Here is a 21,951-nt window from a genome sequence, read left to right as displayed (position 1 = left end):
AAAGAATGAAATTTTAAAGAACAAAACAATATGTTCTGTGTGTTATTTCCTCATGCAGTGTGCAACCTTCTCCTCACTCCAGTTATACCCAACTCCCTCCCGCGCTCGTGTCACTACATTATTTAGGAACTCTTACTCTTTGGCAAAAATTACACACTTAGGGGCAAATAGATTTACTGTAAACTGCAGTTTAGAGGTTAAGATGATCTCTCTAAGTCAATGCATGGCATATAAGTGTTACACCATAATATAGATGGACTAACAATGCAAGAAAGGTTTTGGGCAAAAGGTATTAGGTGAAGATTCTGTTGAGACTTACTTTATGAGGGTGGAAAGTATGATTAGAATCATTAGTTTTACCTGATAGATTCTTTGTGTGCAGAATGAAAAATAGATAAGTCTTATATTAGAGTGGAAGCCTTTTTTTAAAAAACACATAGGGCATAAGTTGAGGATATGTTTGAGTGAGCTTGGAGAGATGAAAGTAAAACCAGGGAAAAGGTATGTAGAGATGGATTATGGTGGTGAGTTATGATGGTTAGTGACAAGCGTGTGTGCAGATGATACTGAGTTGTTTGCCGAGAGTGAAGAGGAGTTGCAGGAGGTTTTGTGTTTTACAATCTGTGTATGTATAGGCAATTGAAGGTAATTGCAAGTAAAGGTAAAGTAATGGTGTTTCATAGAGTGAAATTAAAGATGTAAAGCTTTATAGAGTGAGAAAAGAGTGTGTTAAAGTGTGTTATAAATATGGAAGTAGAAAGACTGGAAGAGATGATAGAATTTAAGTATGTGGGAGCTATTTTAGATAACTTAGGTGATATTAAAGGAGAGTTAAGGGAAAGAGCAGTACAGATATGAGAGTCATTGGGTTTCTTAATAGAATAATGAAAGATAGAGGTGTAGATATGGAAGTAAAGAAAGAATGAAGAGACAGCATAGTCTTCCACTCTATTTTTCCATGTTACAGATGGTCTTCCTTTCACATTAAATCCTTTAATTGTATTGTCATATATTCTCCTTATAAACTTCCCGTCTCATATTCTTTCCTTATGTCCAACCCACTCTACCACTCAACAATTCATTCCTTACCATACCAAATCTTTCTTACACCCTGGCAGTACTGTCTTCATTCCATGTAATTGTACCACATGCTTTCTTCAAATAAATAATTTCCACAGCCTGAATTCTTAACCTCTGTGAACTCATCCCATGTTCATGTTTCATCTCCTTACGTCAGAGTTGGGAGGACTGAGCAGTCCCTTAATCCTTTCTTCACTTCCATACTTACACTTCATAATTTTTTTTATTATTATTACACTTAACCCCCATCTCCTGCGTTAGCGAGGTAGCGCAAGAAAACAGATGAGGAATGGGCCAACCCACCCACATACACATGTATATACTTAAACGTCTCCACACGCACATATATATACATATACATTTCAACATATACATACATACACATACATAGACATATGCATGTATACACATGTACATATCCATTTTTGCTGCCTTCATCCATTCCCGTCACCACCCTGCCAAGCATGAAATAGCATCCTCCCCCCCTCCAGCAAGGCAGCATCAGGAACAGACAAAAAAGGCCACATTCATTCACACTCAGTCTCTAACTGTCATATGTAATGCACCGAAACCACAGCTTCCTTTCCACATCCAGTCCCCACAAAACTTTCCATGGTTTGCCCCAGACGCTTCGCATGCCCTGATCGAATCCATTGACAGCATGTCAACCCTTGTTACCACATCATTCCAATTCACTTTATTCCTTCCATGCTGCTCACCCTCCTGTATGTTCAGGCCCCAATCGCTCAAAATCTTTTTCACTCTGTCATTTCACCTCCAACTTGGTCTCCTGCTTTTCCTTCTTCCCTCCACCTCTGACACGTATATCCTCTTTGTTAATCTTTCCTCACACATTCTCTCCATGTGCCCAAACCATTTCAACACACCCTCTTCTGCTCTCTCAACCACACTTTTTATTACCACACATATCTCATACCCTGTCATTACTTACTCGATCAAACCACCTCACACCATATATTGTCCTCAAACATCTCATTTCCAACACATCCTCCTTCCTCTGCGCAACCCTATCTGTAGCTCATGCCTCACAACTATATAACATTGTTGGAACTACTATTCGTTCAAACATACCCATTACACTTCTACCCATCATTATTCTATTAAGGGACCCAGTGACTCATATACCCTGTACTGGTTCTTCCTTGTTTTTCCTTCAGTATTACCAAACTTACCCAAGATAACTCATAAATACTCAAGTTCTGTTTCCTCTTCCAGTCTTTTTTCTCGATTTCTATAATGTAGTGTAAATCACCTCTCACTCCACAGGGCTTTGCAAAATATCTATTTTCACTCTGTTTCCTTTCAAATGCCATTACTTTATTTTTAGCTGCATTTAACCTCAATTACCTGTGCTTACACACACATCATAAAACTCACTTGCAACCTTCAGTGCATTATCACTCTCAGCAAACAACAAATAATGGTCTGCAAACTGGCTTTTCAGTAGCCACCTTACCTCACCACCACACTCCTTCTATACTCCCCTCTTTCCTAGTTTTGCTTTCATTTCTCATATCACACCATTCATATGAATGTTAAAAGCTATGTTGATATATATCACAGCCCATTCCTCACACCCACATGTATACCGAAACATTCACTCAACTCTCCATCCACTCTTACACATGCATTTGCTCCTCATTAGATTTTCACACCATCCAGCAGTTGTGTCCCCACACCATATATCCTTAACAAATCCCATAAAACATTCAACTCAACTCTTGTCTAACACTTTCTCGAGATTCATGAAAGCTGCATACAGCTTTTTACCTCTCGCTGAATATATCCCCGCCGTCATACTCTGCAAAAATCTGATCCACACATCCCTTACCTTTAGTAAAGAGATCTAGAGTGGAAGAGTACTGGAGGGAGAGAAATGGGGGAAAGATGCATGGAATGGGTGCATATAGGGACATGGTTAAGTGGAGGTTTCCAGATGGAAGCTTCCAGAGGGAATGGGTGTCAGAGATGTAAATAGAATAATAGAAATAGTCTTTCAGACCCTCACCCATTCATCTGATACATGGACATCGGATGAGTCACAGAGGTCAAGAATCTAGGCTGTGGATATTTATTTGAGAGGAACATGTAGTAGGGCTGAATGGAATGAACAAAGTAATGAGGAGGTGTATGAGAGATTTGGTATTGGATAGAATGCAAAGGGAATGAATCATGTAGTGATTGAGTGGGTGAAAGGTAATACCTTGAGTGATTTGGTCATGTGGAAAGAATGCAATATGGGGAATTTATGAGAGAGTGTATGATAATACACTTAGAGGGGTTGGTGTGAGAGAAAGACCACTAGTGACATTGGGAAATGGAGTGGAAAAATACTGGAGGGAGAGAAATGAGGAAGAATGTATAGAATGGTGTATGCATGGGAGTCATATAATGACAGGCATCAGAGAAAAAGATAAATAGGTATACAGAATTTAGAGGCTCTCTATTCTTAATGTATCATGTAAGTGTCATTAGATTTTTATTTATATTTTTTCTTTTATTATACTTTGTCGCTGTCTCCCTGCGTTTGCGAGGTAGCGCAAGGAAACAGACGAAAGAAATGGCCCAACCCCCCCCCCATACACATGTATATACATACGTCCACACACGCAAATATACATACCTACACAGCTTTCCATGGTTTACCCCAGACGCTTCACATGCCTTGATTCAATCCACTGACAGCACGTCAACCCCGGTATACCACATCGCTCCAATTCACTCTATTCCTTGCCCTCCTTTCACCCTCCTGCATGTTCAGGCCCCGATCACACAAAATCTTTTTCACTCCATCTTTCCACCTCCAATTTGGTCTCCCTCTTCTCCTCGTTCCCTCCACCGCCGACACATATATCCTCTTGGTCAATCTTTCCTCACTCATTCTCTCCATGTGCCCAAATCATTTCAAAACACCCTCTTCTGCTCTCTCAACCATGCTCTTTTTATTTCCACACATCTCTCTTACCCTTACGTTACTCACTCGATCAAACCACCTCACACCACACATTGTCCTCAAACATCTCATTTCCAGCACATCCATCCTCCTGCGCACAACTCTATCCATAGCCCATGCCTCGCAACCATACAACATTGTTGGAACCACTATTCCTTCAAACATACCCATTTTTGCTTTCCGAGATAATGTTCTCGACTTCCACACATTCTTCAAGGCCCCCAGAATTTTCGCCCCCTCCCCCACCCTATGATCCACTTCCGCTTCCATGGTTCCATCCGCTGCCAGATCCACTCCCAGATATCTAAAACACTTCACTTCCTCCAGTTTTTCTCCATTCAAACTCACCTCCCAATTGACTTGATCCTCAACCCTACTGTACCTAATAACCTTGCTCTTATTCACATTTACTCTTAACTTTCTTCTTCCACACACTTTACCAAACTCAGTCACCATCTTCTGCAGTTTCTCACATGAATCAGCCACCAGCGCTGTATCATCAGCGAACAACAACTGACTCACTTCCCAAGCTCTCTCATCCCCAACAGACTTCATACTTGCCCCTCTTTCCAAAACTCTTGCATTTACCTCCCTAACAACCCCATCCATAAACAAATTAAACAACCATGGAGACATCACACACCCCTGCCGCAAACCTACATTCACTGAGAACCAATCACTTTCCTCTCTTCCTACACGTACACATGCCTTACATCCTCGATAAAAACTTTTCACTGCTTCTAACAACTTTCCTCCCACACCATATATTCTTAATACCTTCCACAGAGCATCTCTGTCAACTCTATCATATTCCTTCTCCAGATCCATAAATGCTACATACAAATCCATTTGCTTTTCTAAGTATTTCTCACATACATTCTTCAAAGAATACAGATACTTCCTTAAAAGGTAAATCCTTGCTCATGGCATTGGAAACACCATGTTTGAAGAGTGTTTCTTGGTACAGAATATAATTTTTCATATTAGGTAGACTGTTTTGTTTTAATTGTACATTCATAATCATGTTTTTATGTATAGTTAGATACAAAAGTATATTTGTAGTGCACTCTCTGGCTGTAAACTTCATGTTGATATTGTTCTCTGTCCAGTTTGGTATGGTGATAGATGCTGGATCTTCTCACAGTGAGGTCTTCGTGTTTACGTGGAATGGTGAGAAGCCTCTTGGAACAGCAGATGTGAAACTTCTTCACAGTTGTTTTGTGTCAGGTATGCTTTAATGTGCGTTACTGTAACTCTGCAAAGCTGTTGTGATGAATTTTAGAATTATGTATGTAATGGAAAACATTGTTCAGAAATTTTTCATTCTTAAAAACTTTTCAAAAAATGGATGCTCTCACCTGGGCAATAACTTTACACTGATTGTAGTTATAGGTATGAGGAATTTTGTATTTACGCAATTATTTAGAGTAATCTTATTAAAATTGTAAAATGCATTTCTTCAAATAATGTTACAGGAGGTATAAGCAGTTTTGTAACCCATCCTGATGATCTGGGTAAATATTTTGCACGCTGCCTGGCTGAAACTGAAGTTCATGTCCCATACTTTCATCGATCAAGTACTCCAATTTATGTAGGAGCTACAGCTGGAATGAGAATCCTAAGGTTAGTTTTTTAATTATGTGATTTTACCTACATTCATTGAGAACCAATCACTTTCCTCTCTTCCTACACATACTTATGCCTTACATCCTTGATAAAAACTTTTCATTGCTTCTAACATCTTGCCTCCCACACCATATATTCTTAATACCTTCCACAGAGCATCTCTATCAACTCTATCATATGCCTTCTCCAGATCCATAAATGCTACTTACAAATCCATTTGCTTTTCTAAGTATTTCTCACATACATTTTTCAAAGCAAATACCTGATCCACACATCCTCTACCACTTATGAAACCACTGCTCTTCCCCAATCTGATGATCTGTACATGCCTTCACCCTCTCAATCAATACCCTCCCATATTATTTCCAAGGAATACTCAACAAACTTATACCTCTGTAATTTGAGCACTCACTCTTACCCTCTTTGCCTTTGTACAATGGCACTGTGCAAGCATTCCGCCAATCCTCTCACCATGAGTCATACATACGTTAAATAACCTTACTAACCAGTCAGCAATACAGTCACCCCCTTTTTTAATAAATTCCACTGCAATACCATCCAAACCTGCTGCCTTGCTGGCTTTCATCTTCTGCAAAGCTTTTATTACCTTTTCACTGTTTACCAAATCATTCTCCCTAACCCTCTCACTTTGCACACCACCTCGACCAAAACACCCTATATCTGCCACTGTATCATCAAACACATTCAACAAACCTTCAAAATACTCACTCCATCTCCTTCTCACATCAACACTACTTGTTATCACTTCCCCATCAGCCCTCATCACTGAAGTTCCCATTTGTTCCTTTGTCTTACGTACTTTATTTACCTCCTTCCAAAATATCTTTTATTCTCTCTAAAATTTAATGATAATCTCTCACCCCAACTCTCATTTGTTCTCTTTTTCACCTCTTGCACCTTTCTCTTGACCTCCTGCCTCTTTCTTTTATACATCTCCCACTCATTTGCATTATTTCCTTGCAAAAATCGTCCAAATGCCTCTCTCCTCTCTTTCACTAATACTCTTACTTCTTTATCCCACCACTCACTATCCTTTGTAATCTGCCCACCTCCCATGCTTCTCATGCCACAAGCATCTTTTGAGCAAGTGCTTCCATCACTGCTGCCCTAAATACATCCCATTCCTCCCCCACTCCCCTTACGTCCTTTGATCTCACCTTTTTCCATTCTGTACTCGGTCTCTCCTGGTACTTCCTCACACAAGTCTCCTTCCCAAGCTCAATTAGTCTCACCACTCTTTTCACCCCAACATTCTCTCTTCTTGTCTTAAAACCTCTACAAATCTTCACCTTCGCCTCCACAAGGTAATGATCAGACATCCTCCAGTAGCACCTCTCAGCACATTAACATCCAAAAGTCTCTCTTTTGCGTGCCTATCAATTAACATGTAATCCAATAATGCTCTCTGGCCGTCTATCCTACTTACATATGTATACTTATGTATATCTCTCTTTTTAAACCAGGGATTCCCAATCACCAGTCCTTTTTCAGCACATAAATCTACAAGCTCTTCACCATTTCCATTTACAACTCTGAACACCCCATGTACACCACTTATTCCCTCAACTGCCACATTACTCACCTTTGCATTCAAATCACCCACCACTATAACCCGGTCTCGTGCATGAAAACTACTAACACACTCACTCAGCCGCTCCCAAAACACTTGCCTCTCATGATCTTTCTTCTCATGCCCAGGTGCATATGTACCAATAATCACCCATCTCTCTCCATCCACTTTCAGTTTTACCCATATCAATCTAGAGTTTACTCTCTTGCACTCTATCACATACTCCCACCACTCCTGTTTCAGGAGTAGTACTACTCCTTCCCTTGCTCTTGTCCTCTCACTAACCCCTGACTTTACTCCCAAGACATTTGCAAACCACTCTTCCCCTTTACCCTTGAGCTTCGTTTCACTCAGAGCCAAAACATCCAGGTTCCTCTCCTCAAACATACTACCTATCTCTCCTTTTTTCTCATCTTGGTTACATCCACACACATTTAGACACCCCAATCTGAGCCTTCGAGGAGGATGAGCAATCTCCGCATGACTCCTTCTTCTGTTTCCCCTTTTAGAAAGTTAAAATACAAGGAGGGGAGAGTTTCCGGTCCCCCACTCCCATCCCCTTTAGTCGCCTTCTACGACACGTGAAGAATGCGTGGGAAGTATTCTTTCTCCCCTATCCCCAGGGATATGAAATATATCTTCTGAAAATATGAAAGTTCCTTATTGATATTTTTTCATACTTGGTTGCTATTTCCTGCATTAGCAAGGTAGCTCTGGGAACAGACAGAGATAGGCCATGTTCGTCTGCATCTTATTAAAGTTACAGTCATATAGAATAGAATTTTATTATCATGAATGGTAAAATGTAAATACATTTGACAGTACATATCATAAAAATTTTAGCATTTTTATGCCACGATTTACAAATCAATGATGTTTAAGCTTTTTCCGAAGAAAATTATATAAATGTGTACAGAAATAGTAACTCCTAATAGAAATGAAGAATTGGCATTTAATTTATTGAGAACATGAGTATATGTGATCATTTAGTTTAAGAATTCAAAAGGTGAATTGATAATTCATATCATGATGTTTGTTTTATTCAGAGATTTTGATCCAGAAGGAGTTTCAGCAGTACTAGCAACATTGCGAGAGTTTCTTGTTACAAACACAACATTCCATGTGGACCAAAAGAATACTGAAATTCTGCCAGGTGAAGTGGAAGGCTTGAGTGGCTGGATCGCTGTCAACTATTTGCTGAATTTATTAAAGCAGGTAATCATTATCAGTTTAGAGTTGGCAAAAGCTGTACTTGTGTCACAATAAAAGAACTTTTATTTTTATATTCTCACATGACTACTTAATGTAGTTCTGTTATTTTGCCCATTGGCTATGAGCTGATAATTTGGCATCATATTGTTGAGAACAGATGATTCTTTGAAGGTACTTACTCTTAAAAGCTACTCACCTTATTTATTGAATTATGGTATTTGAGATTAAAATTAGTTATATAAAATCAGTTTGAAATAGATGTGAGATTGGTATCATTACGTTAGCTAGAAAATTTATAAAGTCATTGCTCCTAAAGTTTTTAGAAAAATATGTAGTACTATCAGATGGCCTCTATACAGTACTGTATTTCCTGAACATTTCTTGTTTTGTGGTGTTATGGTTCAAGATTAGGTAATTTGGTGGTGTAGTTCAAGGCTGGGCAATGTGGTGTTATGGTTCTAGGGTACTTGCAAGATGAAAGTCATAAGTATCCTGTATTTCTATCATGAAATCAGTTAGCCCACCATTTTGTCTACAGAATATTTTTTTCATGATTGTGTAATTTCATCAATCATGTATCTTACCAAACCAAAAGCTTGTCTTTGTTAGTTGTCACACTCTTGAATATTTTTGTCTACTTTCGTGATTTTGGCCTCATTCACAAACATCGAGATATGACAAAAATCCTTGTAGCAAGACATTTATATAGTTTAAGAACGAGAGTTGTGTCAAAGGCTTAAAAGGGTAACTGCTGGCCACTCCAATCTATTTCTAAGATCGTTCATGTATTCATATTATACTTTATTGCTGTCTTTCATGTTAGCGAGGTAGCGCAAGGAAACAGATGAATGAATGGCCCAACCCACCCACGCACACATATATGTACATACATATATCCAGAACTCTTGCTTTCACCTCCCTAACAACCCCATCCATAAACAAATTAAACAACCATGGAGACATCACGCACCCCTGCTGCAAACCAACATTCACTGGGAACCAGTCACTTTTCTCTCTTCCTTCTCATACACATGTCTTACATCCTTGATAAGAACTTTTCACTGCTTCTAGCACCTTACGTCCCACACCATATACTCTTAATACCTTCCACAGAGCATCTCTATCAACTTTATCATGTGACTTCTCCAGATCCATAAACGCTACATACAAACCCATCTGTTTGTTTTAAGTATTTCACACATACATTTTTCAAAACAAACACCTGATCCACACATCCTCTACTACTTCTGAAACCACACTTGCTCTTCCCCAGTCTGATGCTCTGTACATGCCTTTACCCTCTCAATCAATACCCTTCCATATAATTTCCCTGGAATACTTAACAAACCTATACCTATGAAATTTGAACACTCACCTTTATCCCCTTTGCCTTTGTACAATGGCACTATGCATGCATTATGCCAATCCTCAGGCACTGCACAATGAACCATACATACATTGAATATCCTCACCAACCAGTCAACAACACAGTCACCTCCTTTTTTAATAGATTCCACTGCAGTACCATCCAAACCTGCCGCCTTGCTGGCTTTCATCTTCCGCAGAGCTTTCACTATCTTTTCTTTGTTTACCAAACCATTCTCCCTGACCCTCTCACTTCGCACACCACCTTAACCAAAACACCTTATATCTGCCACTCTATCATCAAACACATTCAACAAACCTTCAAAATACTCACTCCATCTCCTTCTCACTTCATCAGTACTTATTACCTCCCCATTAGCCCCCGTTCATCGACGTTCCCATTTGTTCTCTTGTCTTATGCACTTTATTTACCTCCTTCCAAAACATCTTTTTATTCTCCCTAAAATTTATGATACTCTCTCACCCCAACTCTCATTTACCCTCTTTTTCACCTCTTGCACCTTTCTCTTTGCCCTTTTTCACCTCTTGCACCTTTCTCTTGACTTCTTGCCTCTTTCTTTTATAAACCTTCCAGTCGTTTCCACTGTTTCCCTACAAAAATCACCCAAATGCCTCTCTTACTTCATCCCACCACTCACTACCCTTTCTAATCTGCCCACCTCCCACCTTTCTCATGCCACAGGCATCTTTTGTGTCAGTAATGACTGCTTCCCTAAATACATCCCATTCCTCCCCCGCTCCCGTTACATCATTTGCTCTTACCTTTATCCATTCTGCACTCAATCTCTCCTGGTACTTCCTCACACAAGTCTCCTCTCCAAGCTTATTTACTCTCACCACTGTGTTCAACCCAACATTCTCTCTTCTTTTCTGAAAACCTCTACATATCTTCACCTTCGCCTCCACAAGATAATGATGAGACATTCCTTCAGTTGCCCCTCTCAGCACATTGATATCCAAAAGTCTCTTTCACACGCCTATCAATTAACATGTAATCCAGTAATGCTCTGTGGGCATCTCACCTACTTACATGCATATACTTGTGTATATCTTTCTCTTTGAAATAGGTATTCCCAATCACCAGTCCTTTTTCAGTACACAAATCTGCAAGCTTTTCACCATTTTCATTTACAACGCTGAACACCTCCTGTACACCAGTTATACCCTCAACTGCCACATTACTCACCTTTGCAATCTATTTGCTTATCACCATAATGTGGTCTCGTGCTTCAAAGCTGCTAACACACTTACTCAGCCGCTCCCCTATAGGGGAGAAAGAATACTTCCCACGCATTTCCTGCATGGGAGACTAAAGGGGATGTGGGGGGGGGGGGGGTAAAAAAAAAAAAAACCTCCCCTCATATTTTAACTTTCTACATGAGGAAACAGAAGAAGGAGTCTTGTGGGGAGTGCTCATCCTCCTTGAAGGCTCAGATTGGGGTGTCTAACTGTGTGTGTACGTAACCAAGATGAGAAAAATGGAGAGATAGGTAGTATGTTTGAGGAAAGGAACCTGGATGTTTTGGCTCTGATTGAATCAGAGCTCAAGGGTAAAGGGAAGAGTGGTTTGGGAATGTCTTGGGAGTAAAGTCAGGGGTTGGTAAGATGACAAGAGCAAAGGAAGGAGTAGCACTACTCCTGAAGCAGGAGTTGTGGGAGTATGTGATAGAGTGTAAGAAAGTAAACTCTAGATTGATCTGGTTAAAACTGAAAGTGGATGGAGAGAGATGGGTGACTGTTGGTGCTTATGCACCTGGTCATGAGAAGAAAGATTGTTTATTTTATTCGTTTTACTTTGATACCGTCTCCTGCATTAGCGAGGTAGCACATTGAAACAGACGAAAGAATGGCCTAACCCAACCACATACACATGTATATACATAAACGCCCACATTTCAACGTATACATACATATACATACACAGACACAAACATATATACACATGTGCATATTCATAGTTAGTGCTTTCATCCATTTCTGCCGCCATCCCACCACACATGAAATGACCCCCCCACCTCAGACGCTTCACATGCCCTGGTTCAACCCATTGACAGCACGTCAACTCGGGGATACCACATCGTTCCAATTTACTCTATTCCTTGCACGCCTTTCACCCTTTCATATGTTCAAGCCCCAATCGCTCAAAATCTTTTTCACTCCATCCTTCCACCTCCAGTTTCATCTCCCACTTCTCCTCGTTCCCTTCACCTTTGACGTATATATCCTCTTTGTCAATCTTTCCTCACTCATTCTCTCCATATGACCAAACCATTTCAGTACACCCTCTTCTGCTTTCTCAACCACACTCTTTTTATTACCACACATCTCTCTTACCCCATTATTACTTATTCGATCAAACCACCTCACACCACATATTGTCCTTAAACATCTCATTTCCAACACATCCCCCTTCTCCGTACAATCCTATTTAAAAGCCCACCCACGCAACCATATAACATTGTTGGAACCGCTATTCCTTCAAACATACCCATTTTTGCACTCATAGATAATGTTCTTGTCTTCCACACGTTCTTCAACACTTCCAGAGCCTTCGCCTCCTCCCCCACCCTATGACTCACTTCCGCTTCCATGGTTCCATCTGCTGCTAAATCCACTCCTAGATATCTAAAACACTTCACTTCCTCCAGTTTATCTCCATTCAAACTTACCTCCCAATTGACTTGTTCCTCAACCTTACTGAACCTATTAACCTTGATCTTATTCACAGTTACTCTAAGCTTTCTTCTTTCACACACTTTACCAAACTCAGTTACCAGCTTTTGCAGTTTCTCACCCGAATCAGCCACCAGTGCTCTATCATCAGAGAATAACAACTGACTCACTTCCTAAGCCTGCTCATCCACAACAGACTGCATTCTTGCCCCTCTCTCCAAAACTCTTGCATTCACCTCCTTAACAAACCCATCCATGAAGAAATTAAACAACCATGGAGACATCACACACCCCTGCTACAAGCGGACATTCACTGAGAACCAGTCACTTTCCTCTCTTCCTACTCGTACACATGCCATACATCCTTGATAAAAACTTGTCACTGCTTCTAGCAATTTACCTCCAACTTACCTCCTACGTTTAATACCTTCCACAAAGCATCTCTATCAACTCTATCGTATGCCTTCTCCAGATCCATAAATGCTACATACAAATTCATCTGTTTTTCTAAGTATTTCTCACATACAATCTTCAAAGCAAACACATGATCCACACATCCTCTACCACTTCTGAAACCACACTTGCTCTTCCCCAGTCTGATGCTTTGTACATTCCTTCACCCTCTCAATCAGTACCCTCCCATATAATTTCGCAGGGATACTCAACAAATTTATACCTCTAATTTGAACACTCACCTTTTTCCCCTTTTCCTTTGAACAATGGCACTGTGCATGCATTTTCCGATCAACAAACCTTCAAAATACTCACTCCACCCCCCCTCTCACTTCACCTCCCCATTTGCCCCTTCACCGATGTTCCCATTTGTTCTCGTCATATGCACTTTATGTCCTTCCAAAATATCTTTTTATTCTCCCTAAAATTTGATGATACTCTCTCATTCCAACTCTCATTTGCCCTGTTTTTCACCTCTTGCACCTTTCTCTTGACCCTGCCTCTTTCTTTTATACATCTCCCAGTCATTTGGACTATTTCCCTGGAAAATTTGTCAAATGCGTCTTGCTTCTCTCTCAGTAATAATATTACTTCTTCATCCCTCCAATCACTACCCTCTCTAATCTGCCCACCTCCCACCTTTCTCATGCTGCAAGCATCTTTTGCACAAGCCATCCCTGCTTCCCTAAATTCATCTCATTCTTTTCCCACTCCCCCTATGTCATTTGCTCTCACCTTTTTCCATTCTGCACTCAATCTCTCCTGGTTCTTCCTCACACAAGTCTCCCCTCCAAGCTCACTTTCTCTCACCACTCTCTTCACCCCAACATTCTCTCTTCTTTTCTGAAAACCTCTACATATCTTCACCTTCGCCTCCAAAAGATAATGCTCCAGTTGCCCCTCTCAGCACATTAATATCCAAAATTCTCTTTTTCACGCGCTAATCAATTAACACGTAATCCAATAACGGTCTCTGGCCATCTCTCCTACTTATATACTCATGTATATCTCTCTTTTTAAACCAGGTATTCCCAATCACCAATCTTTTTTTCAGCACACAAATCTACAAGCTCTTCTCCATTCCATTTGCAACACTGAACACCCCACAATAACCTGGTCTTGTGTATCAAAGCTGCTGACACACTCACTGAGCTGCTCCCAAATATATATATATATATATATATATATATATATATATATATATATATATTTTTTTTTTTTTTTTTCTTTATACTATTCGCCATTTCCCGCGATAGCGAGGTAGCGTTAAGAACAGACGACTGGGCCTTTGAGGGAGTATCCTCACCTGACCCCCTTCTCTGTTCCTTCTTTTGGAAAAAAAAAAAAAACGAGAGGGGAGGATTTCCAGCCCCCCGCTCCCTTCCCTTTCAGTCGCCTTCTACGACATGCAGGGAATACGTGGGAAGTATTCTTTCTCCCCTATCCCCAGGGATAATATATATATATATATATATATATATATATATATATATATATATATATATATATATATATATATATATATATATATATATATATATGGTGTGGGAGGCAAGTTGTTGGAAGCAGTGAAAAGTTTTTATCGAGGATGTAAGGCATGTGTACGTGTAGGAAGAGAGGACAGTGATTGGTTCTCAGTGAATGTAGGTTTGCGGCAGGGGTGTGTGATGTCTCCATGGTTGTTTAATTTGTTTATGGATGGGGTTGTTAGGGAGGTGAATGCAAGAGTTTTGGAAAGAGGGCAAGTATGAAGTCTGTTGGGGATGAGAGAGCTTGGGAAGTGAGTCAGTTGTTGTTCGCTGATGATACAGCGCTGGTGGCTGATTCATGTGAGAAACTGCAGAAGCTGGTGACTGAGTTTGGTAAAGTGTGTGAAAGAAGAAAGTTAAGAGTAAATGTGAATAAGAGCAAGGTTATTAGGTACAGTAGGGTTGAGGGTCAAGTCAATTGGGAGGTAAGTTTGAATGGAGAAAAACTGGAGGAAGTAAAGTGTTTTAGATATCTGGGAGTGGATCTGGCAGCAGATGGAACCATGGAAGCGGAAGTGGATCATAGGGTGGGGGAGGGGGCGAAAATTCTGGGAGCCTTGAAGAATGTGTGGAAGTCGAGAACATTATCTCGGAAAGCAAAAATGGGTATGTTTGAAGGAATAGTGGTTCCAACAATGTTGTATGGTTGCGAGGCGTGAGCTATGGATAGAGTTGTGCGCAGGAGGATGGATGTGCTGGAAATGAGATGTTTGAGGACAGTGTGTGGTGTGAGGTGGTTTGATGGAGTAAGTAACGTAAGGGTAAGAGAGATGTGTGGAAATAAAAAGAGTGTGGTTGAGAGAGCAGAAGAGGGTGTTTTGAAATGGTTTGGGCACATGGAGAGAATGAGTGAGGAAAGATTTACCAAGAGGATATATGTGTCGGAGGTGGAGGGAACGAGGAGAAGTGGGAGACCAAATTGGAGGTGGAAAGATGGAGTGAAAAATATTTTGTGTGATCGGGGCCTGAACATGCAGGAGGGTGAAAGGAGGGCAAGGAATAGAGTGAATTGGATCGATGTGGTATACCGGGGTTGACGTGCTGTCAGTGGATTGAATCAGGGCATGTGAAGCGTCTGGGGTGAACCATGGAAAGCTGTTTAGGTATGTATATTTGCGTGTGTGGACGTATGTATATACATGTGTATGGGGGTGGTTTGGGCCATTTCTTTCGTCTGTTTCCTTGTGCTACCTCGCAAACGCGGGAGACAGCAAAAAAAAAAATATATATATATATCTTTTCTTTTCTTTTAAACTATTCGCCATTTCCCGCGTTAGCGAGGTAGCGTTAGGAACAGAGGACTGGGCCTTTTTTGGAATATCCTCACCTGGCCCCCTCTGTTCCTTCTTTTGGAAAATAAAAAAAAAAGACGAGAGGGGAGGATTTCCAGCCCCCCGCTCCCTCCCCTTTTAGTCGCCTTCTACGACACGCAGGGAATACGTGAGAAGTATTCTTAATCCCCTATCCCCAGGGATAATATATATATATATATTTTCTTTTCTTTCAAACTATTCGCCATTTCCCGCATTAGCGAGGTAGCGTTAAGAACAGAGGACTGGGCCTTTGAGGGAATACCCTCACCTGGCCCAATTCTCTGTTCCTTCTTTTGGAAAATTGAAAAAAAAAAAAACGAGAGGGGAGGATATCCAGCCCCCCGCTCCCTCCCCTTTTAGTCGCCTTCTACGACACGCAGGGAATACGTGGGAAGTATTCTTAATCCCCTATCCCCAGGGATAATATATATATATATATATATATATATATATATATATATATATATATATATATATCTTTTTTCTTTTAAACTATTCGCCATTTCCCGCGTTAGCGAGGTAGCATTAAGAGCAGAGGACTGGGCCTTTGAGGGAATACCCTCACCTGGCCCAATTCTCTGTTCCTTCTTTTGGAAAATTAAAAAGAAACGAGAGGGGAGGATTTCCAGCCCCCCCGCTCCCTCCCCTTTTAGTCGCCTTCTACGACACGCAGGGAATACGTGGGAAGTATTCTTAATCCCCTATCTTCAGGGATAATATATATATATATATATATATATATATATATATATATATAGAAATATTTTTTTTTTTTTTTTTTATACTTTGTCGCTGTCTCCCGCGTTTGTGAGGTAGCGCAAGGAAACAGACGAAAGAAATGGCCCAACCCCCCCCCATACACATGTATATACATACGTCCACACACGCAAATATACATACCTACACAGCTTTCCTTGGTTTACCCCAGACGCTTCACATGCCTTGATTCAATCCACTGACAGCACGTCAACCCCGGTATACCACATCGCTCCAATTCACTCTATTCCTTGCCCTCCTTTCACCCTCCTGCATGTTCAGGCCCCGATCACACAAAATCTTTTTCACTCCATCTTTCCCCCTCCAATTTGGTCTCCCTCTTCTCCTTGTTCCCTCCACCTCCGACACATATATCCTCTTGGTCAATCTTTCCTCACTCATTCTCTCCATGTGCCCAAACCACTTCAAAACACCCTCTTCTGCTCTCTCAACCACGCTCTTTTTTTTTCCACACATCACTCTTACCCTTACGTTACTCACTCGATCAAACCACCTCACACCACACATTGTCCTCAAACATCTCATTTCCAGCACATCCATCCTCCTGCGCACAACTCTATCCATAGCCCACGCCTCGCAACCATACAACATTGTTGGAACCACTATTCCTTCAAACATACCCATTTTTGCTTTCCGAGATAATGTTCTCGACTTCCACACATTCTTCAAGGCCCCCAGAATTTTCGCCCCCTCCCCCACCCTATGATCCACTTCTGCTTCCATGGTTCCATCCGCTGCCAGATCCACTCCCAGATATCTAAAACACTTCACTTCCTCCAGTTTTTCTCCATTCAAACTCACCCCCCAATTGACTTGACCCTCAACCCTACTGTACCTAATAACCTTGCTCTTATTCACATTTACTCTTAACTTTCTTCTTCCACACACTTTACCAAACTCAGTCACCAGCTTCTGCAGTTTCTCACATGAATCAGCCACCAGCGCTGTATCATCAGCGAACAACAACTGACTCACTTCCCAAGCTCTCTCATCCCCAACAGACTTCATACTTCATACTTCATATATATTATCCTTGGGGATAGGGGAGAAAGAATACTTCCCACGTAGTCCCTGCGTGTCGTAGGAGGCGACCAAAAGGGGAGGGAGCGGGGGGGCTGGAAATCCTCCCCTCTCGTTTTTTTTTTTTAATTTTCCAAAAGAAGGAACAGAGAATTAGGCCAGGTGAGGGTATTCCCTCAAAGGCCCAGTCCTCTGCTCTTAACGCTACCTCGCTAATGCGGGAAATGGCGAATAGTTTGAAAGAAGAAAGAATATATATACATATATATATATATATATATATCCTTCTTCTTCTGTTTCCCATTTTAGAAAGTTAAAAAAATACAAGGAGGGGAGGATTTCTGGCCCCCCGCTCCCGTCCCCTCTAGTCGCCTTCTACGACACATGAGGAAAGCGTGGGAAGTATTCTTTCACCCCTATCCCCAGGGATAATATACATATATATGTATATATATATATATATATATATATATATATATATATATATATATATATATATATATATATATATATATATACACACACATACATACGCACATATACACATACACACACATACATATATATACATACGAAAAAATGTAAGAAATGATTTAGAAAACTGAAACTTCTAGCTTGAAATGAAATGAAAGAAATGAGTCACATAATGGTTCAACCTCTGGCTATGGAAAAGGGAAATGTATAATTTATTTACACAAACGTCAATAGTAGTTTTCATCAATTTAACCACTGTATATACTGCCTTGTCCACTTCTCTTATCATGAAACAGGAATATTGGCTTATGATGTTTCTCAGTTTTCTTCATTACACAAAGTACAACCATATCTTGGATACATGAGGGTAGGTAGTTGGTCATCCACCATAATAAAGCCTTGACAGACCAAAAATTTATCTGGACCTCAACTTTTCCAGTACATTTATGAAAAACACCTTTTTGCTCTCCATCTCTATCACTTTGAAAAAAGAATAAGCTTCAGTGTCTAAGCTACATTCTTTTCCAATTTCACTATTTTCTTGTCAGAGCACCATGTATGAAAACTATCACTCCAGTAACACAACTATAAACATTTACTTCCCCTTTAAAAAAAAGTTCTGGGGAAGTCTGTCTCGATACACTGCGGGACACTCTACCACTTGGCGAGGTTTGTGTTGCAATGGTTCTTGATTCACAAACGTAGTAGCATCACTGGTGGGCAGAAGAACATTCTTGTAACCACAGCGAGGATCACAGTCCGTGGAACTCCATTATGATGGTTCTTCTCATGACGCGACTCTTAAGCTGTGACCATGGCTGGATTTCCTCTGGAGTAAGCTGTTCACTTCTGGTCACCACACCTTTATCGGTTCGTAATTCTGCTGTTTTCAGTAGTCCAACACGTCCCCGTCGCTGGTGAACGCGGTTCCTAACACGCAAAAGGTGGAGTTCGCTGGTTTCCCGTCTTCTCTTAAAGAACTGGGAAACAACAGACATGTGCAGTGAGGCAGGAGATTTCCAAGCTGGAACTTCTTCAACTTCTTGCCAACGACGCTCCTCAACAAAGTTCATGAACTCATTCTTGTCACTTGAACCCCGGTACTGTCGGAATACTCCATCCTTGACATGGTATATTGTAGGAAGTGCAGTTACCATGAAACGTCCTGAGAGTCCAGGAGAAGAGGTTACATCCACCTGACCTACTGATATTTCAAGGTCATCACTCCAACTTGCAAAGTCCTCCCAGATGGGTTTCAAGGCTTTACATGCTGGGCACCATGGAGCAAAAAATTCTACCATCCATTCTCCTTCGAGCATCTGATGCCAGTTGTCTTCATTGAGGTCTATGACACTGGTCTTGGCTGCAATTCGACTAATAACCAGGAAAACGACTATGAAAAGAGAGAGCATGTATCTTCGTCTGTCAGCCGCCATGTCAAATGTCAAATGACGTTTTGTCTTAGCCCAATATGGACATTCTTATCAATATCAGTTTCATTAAACAAACATGATGATTATGACCACTTCAAGAAAACCTTTAAATCACTATAAAGTGACAGTTACACATAGGCCTGAATTTAAGCAATTTTTGACACTAAGTAACCCACAATACCCATTCAAGCTAGCACCTAGTTCAAGTTATTCGTAACACCTGAACAATTCATGGTTGACACGATACAAAGAGGTAGTTCAGGACTCCACCCGGATGTAATTACGCAGTGTATGAGAGATCATCTCTGGCGAGGCTGTATCACATCAACATAAATCCACTAAGCTTGAGTTACTTCCTCTGGTGGTGGTTTTTCTGCATCATTTTTGGCTTCAGTCTGGGTTAAACGCTCCTTGAGGGTAGCAACCTCAGTCTGAAGTGCTTCAATTTTAGCTTTCTGTGATTCAATGGTGACCTGCTGCTCCTTCACCTTTTCCTCAAATATCTGCATACGTTGATTATCAGCAGTCATTGTGCCCAAAGTTGTTTTGATGTACTGTATTTTTTTAATTTTCTGAAATGAGAAACAGAAGGAGTCACACGGGGAGTGCTCATCCTCCTCGAAGGCTCAGACTGGGGTGTCTAAATGTGTGTGGATGTAACCAAGATGTGAAAAAAGGAGAGATAGGTAGTATGTTTGAGGAAAGGAACCTGGATGTTTTGGCTCTGAGTGAAACGAAGCTCAAGGGTAAAGGGGAAGAGTGGTTTGGAAATGTCTTGGGAGTAAAGTCAGGGGTTAGTGAGAGGACAAGAGCAAAGGAAGGAGTAGCAGTACTCCTGAAACAGGAGTTGTGGGAGTATGTGATAGAATGTAAGAAAGTAAATTCTCAATTGATATGGGTAAAACTGAAAGTTGATGGAGAGAGATGGGTGATTATTGGTGCATATGCACCTGGGCATGAGAAGAAAGATCATGAGAGGCAAGTGTTTTGGGAGCAGCTGAATGAGTGTGTTAGTGGTTTTGATGCACGAGACCAGGTTATAGTGATGGGTGATTTGAATGCAAAGGTGAGTAATGTGGCAGTTGAGGGAATAATTGGTATACATGGGGTGTTCAGTGTTGTAAATGGAAATGGTGAAGAGCTTGTAGATTTATGTGCTGAAAAAGGACTGGTGATTGGGAATACCTGGTTTAAAAAGCGAGATATACATAAGTATACGTATGTAAGTAGGAGAGATGGCCAGGGAGCGTTATTGGATTACGTGTTAATTGACAGGCACGTGAAAGAGAGACTTTTGGATGTTAATGTGCTGAGAGGTGCAACTGGAGGGATGTCTGATCATTATCTTGTGGAGGCTAAGGTGAAGATTTGTATGGGTTTTCAGAAAAGAAGAGTGAATGTTGGGATGAAGAGGGTGGTGAGAGTAAGTGAGCTTGGGAAGGAGACTTGTGTGAGGAAGTACCAGGAGAGACTGAGTACAGAATGGAAAAAGGTGAGAACCATGGAAGTAAGGGGAGTGGGGGAGGAATGGGATGTATTTAGGGAATCAGTGATGGATTGTGCAAAAGATGCTTGTGGCATGAGAAGAGTGGGAGGTGGGTTGATTAGAAAGGGTAGTGAGTGGTGGGATGAAGAAGTAAGATTATTAGTGAAAGAGAAAAGAGAGGCATTTGGACGATTTTTGCAGGGAAAAAATGCAATTGAGTGGGAGATGTATAAAAGAATGAGACAGGAGGTCAAGAGAAAGGTGCAAGAGTTGAAAAAGAGGGCAAATGAGAGTTGGGGTGAGAGAGTATCATTAAATTTTAGGGAGAATAAAAAGATGTTCTGGAAGGAGGTAAATAAAGTGCGTAAGACAAGGGAGCAAATGGGAACTTCAGTGAAGGGCGCAAATGGGGAGGTGATAACAAGTAGTGATGCTGTGAGAAGGAGATGGAGTTAGTATTTTGAAGGTTTGTTGAATGTGTTTGATGATAGAGTGGCAGATATAGGGTGTTTTGGTTGAGGTGGTGTGCAAAGTGAGAGGGTTAGGGAAAATGATTTGGTAAACAGAGAAGAGGTAGTAAAAGCTTTGCGGAAGATGAAAGCCGGCAAGGCAACAGGTTTGGATGGTATTGCAGTGGAATTTATTAAAAAAGGGGGTGACTGTATTGTTGACTGGTTGGTAAGGTTATTTAATGTATGTATGACTCATGGTGAGGTGGCTGAGGATTGGTGGAATGCGTGCATAGTGCCATTGTACAAAGGCAAAGAGGATAAGAGTGACTGCTCAAATTTCAGAGGTATAAGTTTGTTGAGTATTCCTGGTAACTTATATGGGAGGGTATTGATTGAGAGGGTGAAGGCATGTACAGAGCATCAGATTGGGGAAGAGCAGTGTGGTTTCAGAAGTGGTAGAGGATGTGTGGAT

At 40.9% G+C, this 21,951-nt stretch overlaps 1 protein-coding gene and 1 pseudogene across 1 annotated transcript; one reads left to right on the top strand and one right to left on the bottom strand.

Annotated features, from left to right (window-relative positions):
• The first annotated feature begins 5,124 nt into the window (after positions 1 to 5,124).
• On the top strand, positions 5,125 to 8,552 carry LOC139759298 (ectonucleoside triphosphate diphosphohydrolase 1-like). Its single transcript, XM_071681432.1, has 3 exons — positions 5,125 to 5,281; positions 5,530 to 5,677; positions 8,318 to 8,552. The coding sequence occupies exons 1-3, from the start codon at positions 5,140 to 5,142 to the stop codon at positions 8,535 to 8,537; spliced, it is 510 nt and encodes a 169-aa protein (XP_071537533.1). The 5' UTR covers positions 5,125 to 5,139; the 3' UTR covers positions 8,538 to 8,552.
• A 10,293-nt stretch (positions 8,553 to 18,845) lies between these two features.
• Positions 18,846 to 19,563, bottom strand: LOC139759297 (thioredoxin-related transmembrane protein 1 pseudogene; annotated as a pseudogene).
• Between the last annotated feature and the right edge of the window lie 2,388 nt (positions 19,564 to 21,951).

The sequence above is a fragment of the Panulirus ornatus genome, chromosome 32 (genome assembly GCF_036320965.1).
Source record: "Panulirus ornatus isolate Po-2019 chromosome 32, ASM3632096v1, whole genome shotgun sequence".
NCBI classification, from domain to species: Eukaryota; Metazoa; Arthropoda; class Malacostraca; order Decapoda; family Palinuridae; genus Panulirus; species Panulirus ornatus.
Note: the sequence above shows the minus strand (reverse complement) of the source record. Positions and strands in the feature narration are given on the sequence as shown.

Excerpts from the sequence above, each read along its gene's own strand:
- LOC139759298 (XM_071681432.1), top strand. The coding sequence starts at position 5,140 with ATGTTGATATTGTTCTCTGTCCAGTTTGGTATGGTGATAGATGCTGGA. Across the intron at positions 5,282-5,529 it reads TCACAGTTGTTTTGTGTCAG|GAGGTATAAGCAGTTTTGTA; the intron begins GTATGCTTTAAT and ends ATAATGTTACAG. Across the intron at positions 5,678-8,317 it reads GCTGGAATGAGAATCCTAAG|AGATTTTGATCCAGAAGGAG; the intron begins GTTAGTTTTTTA and ends TGTTTTATTCAG.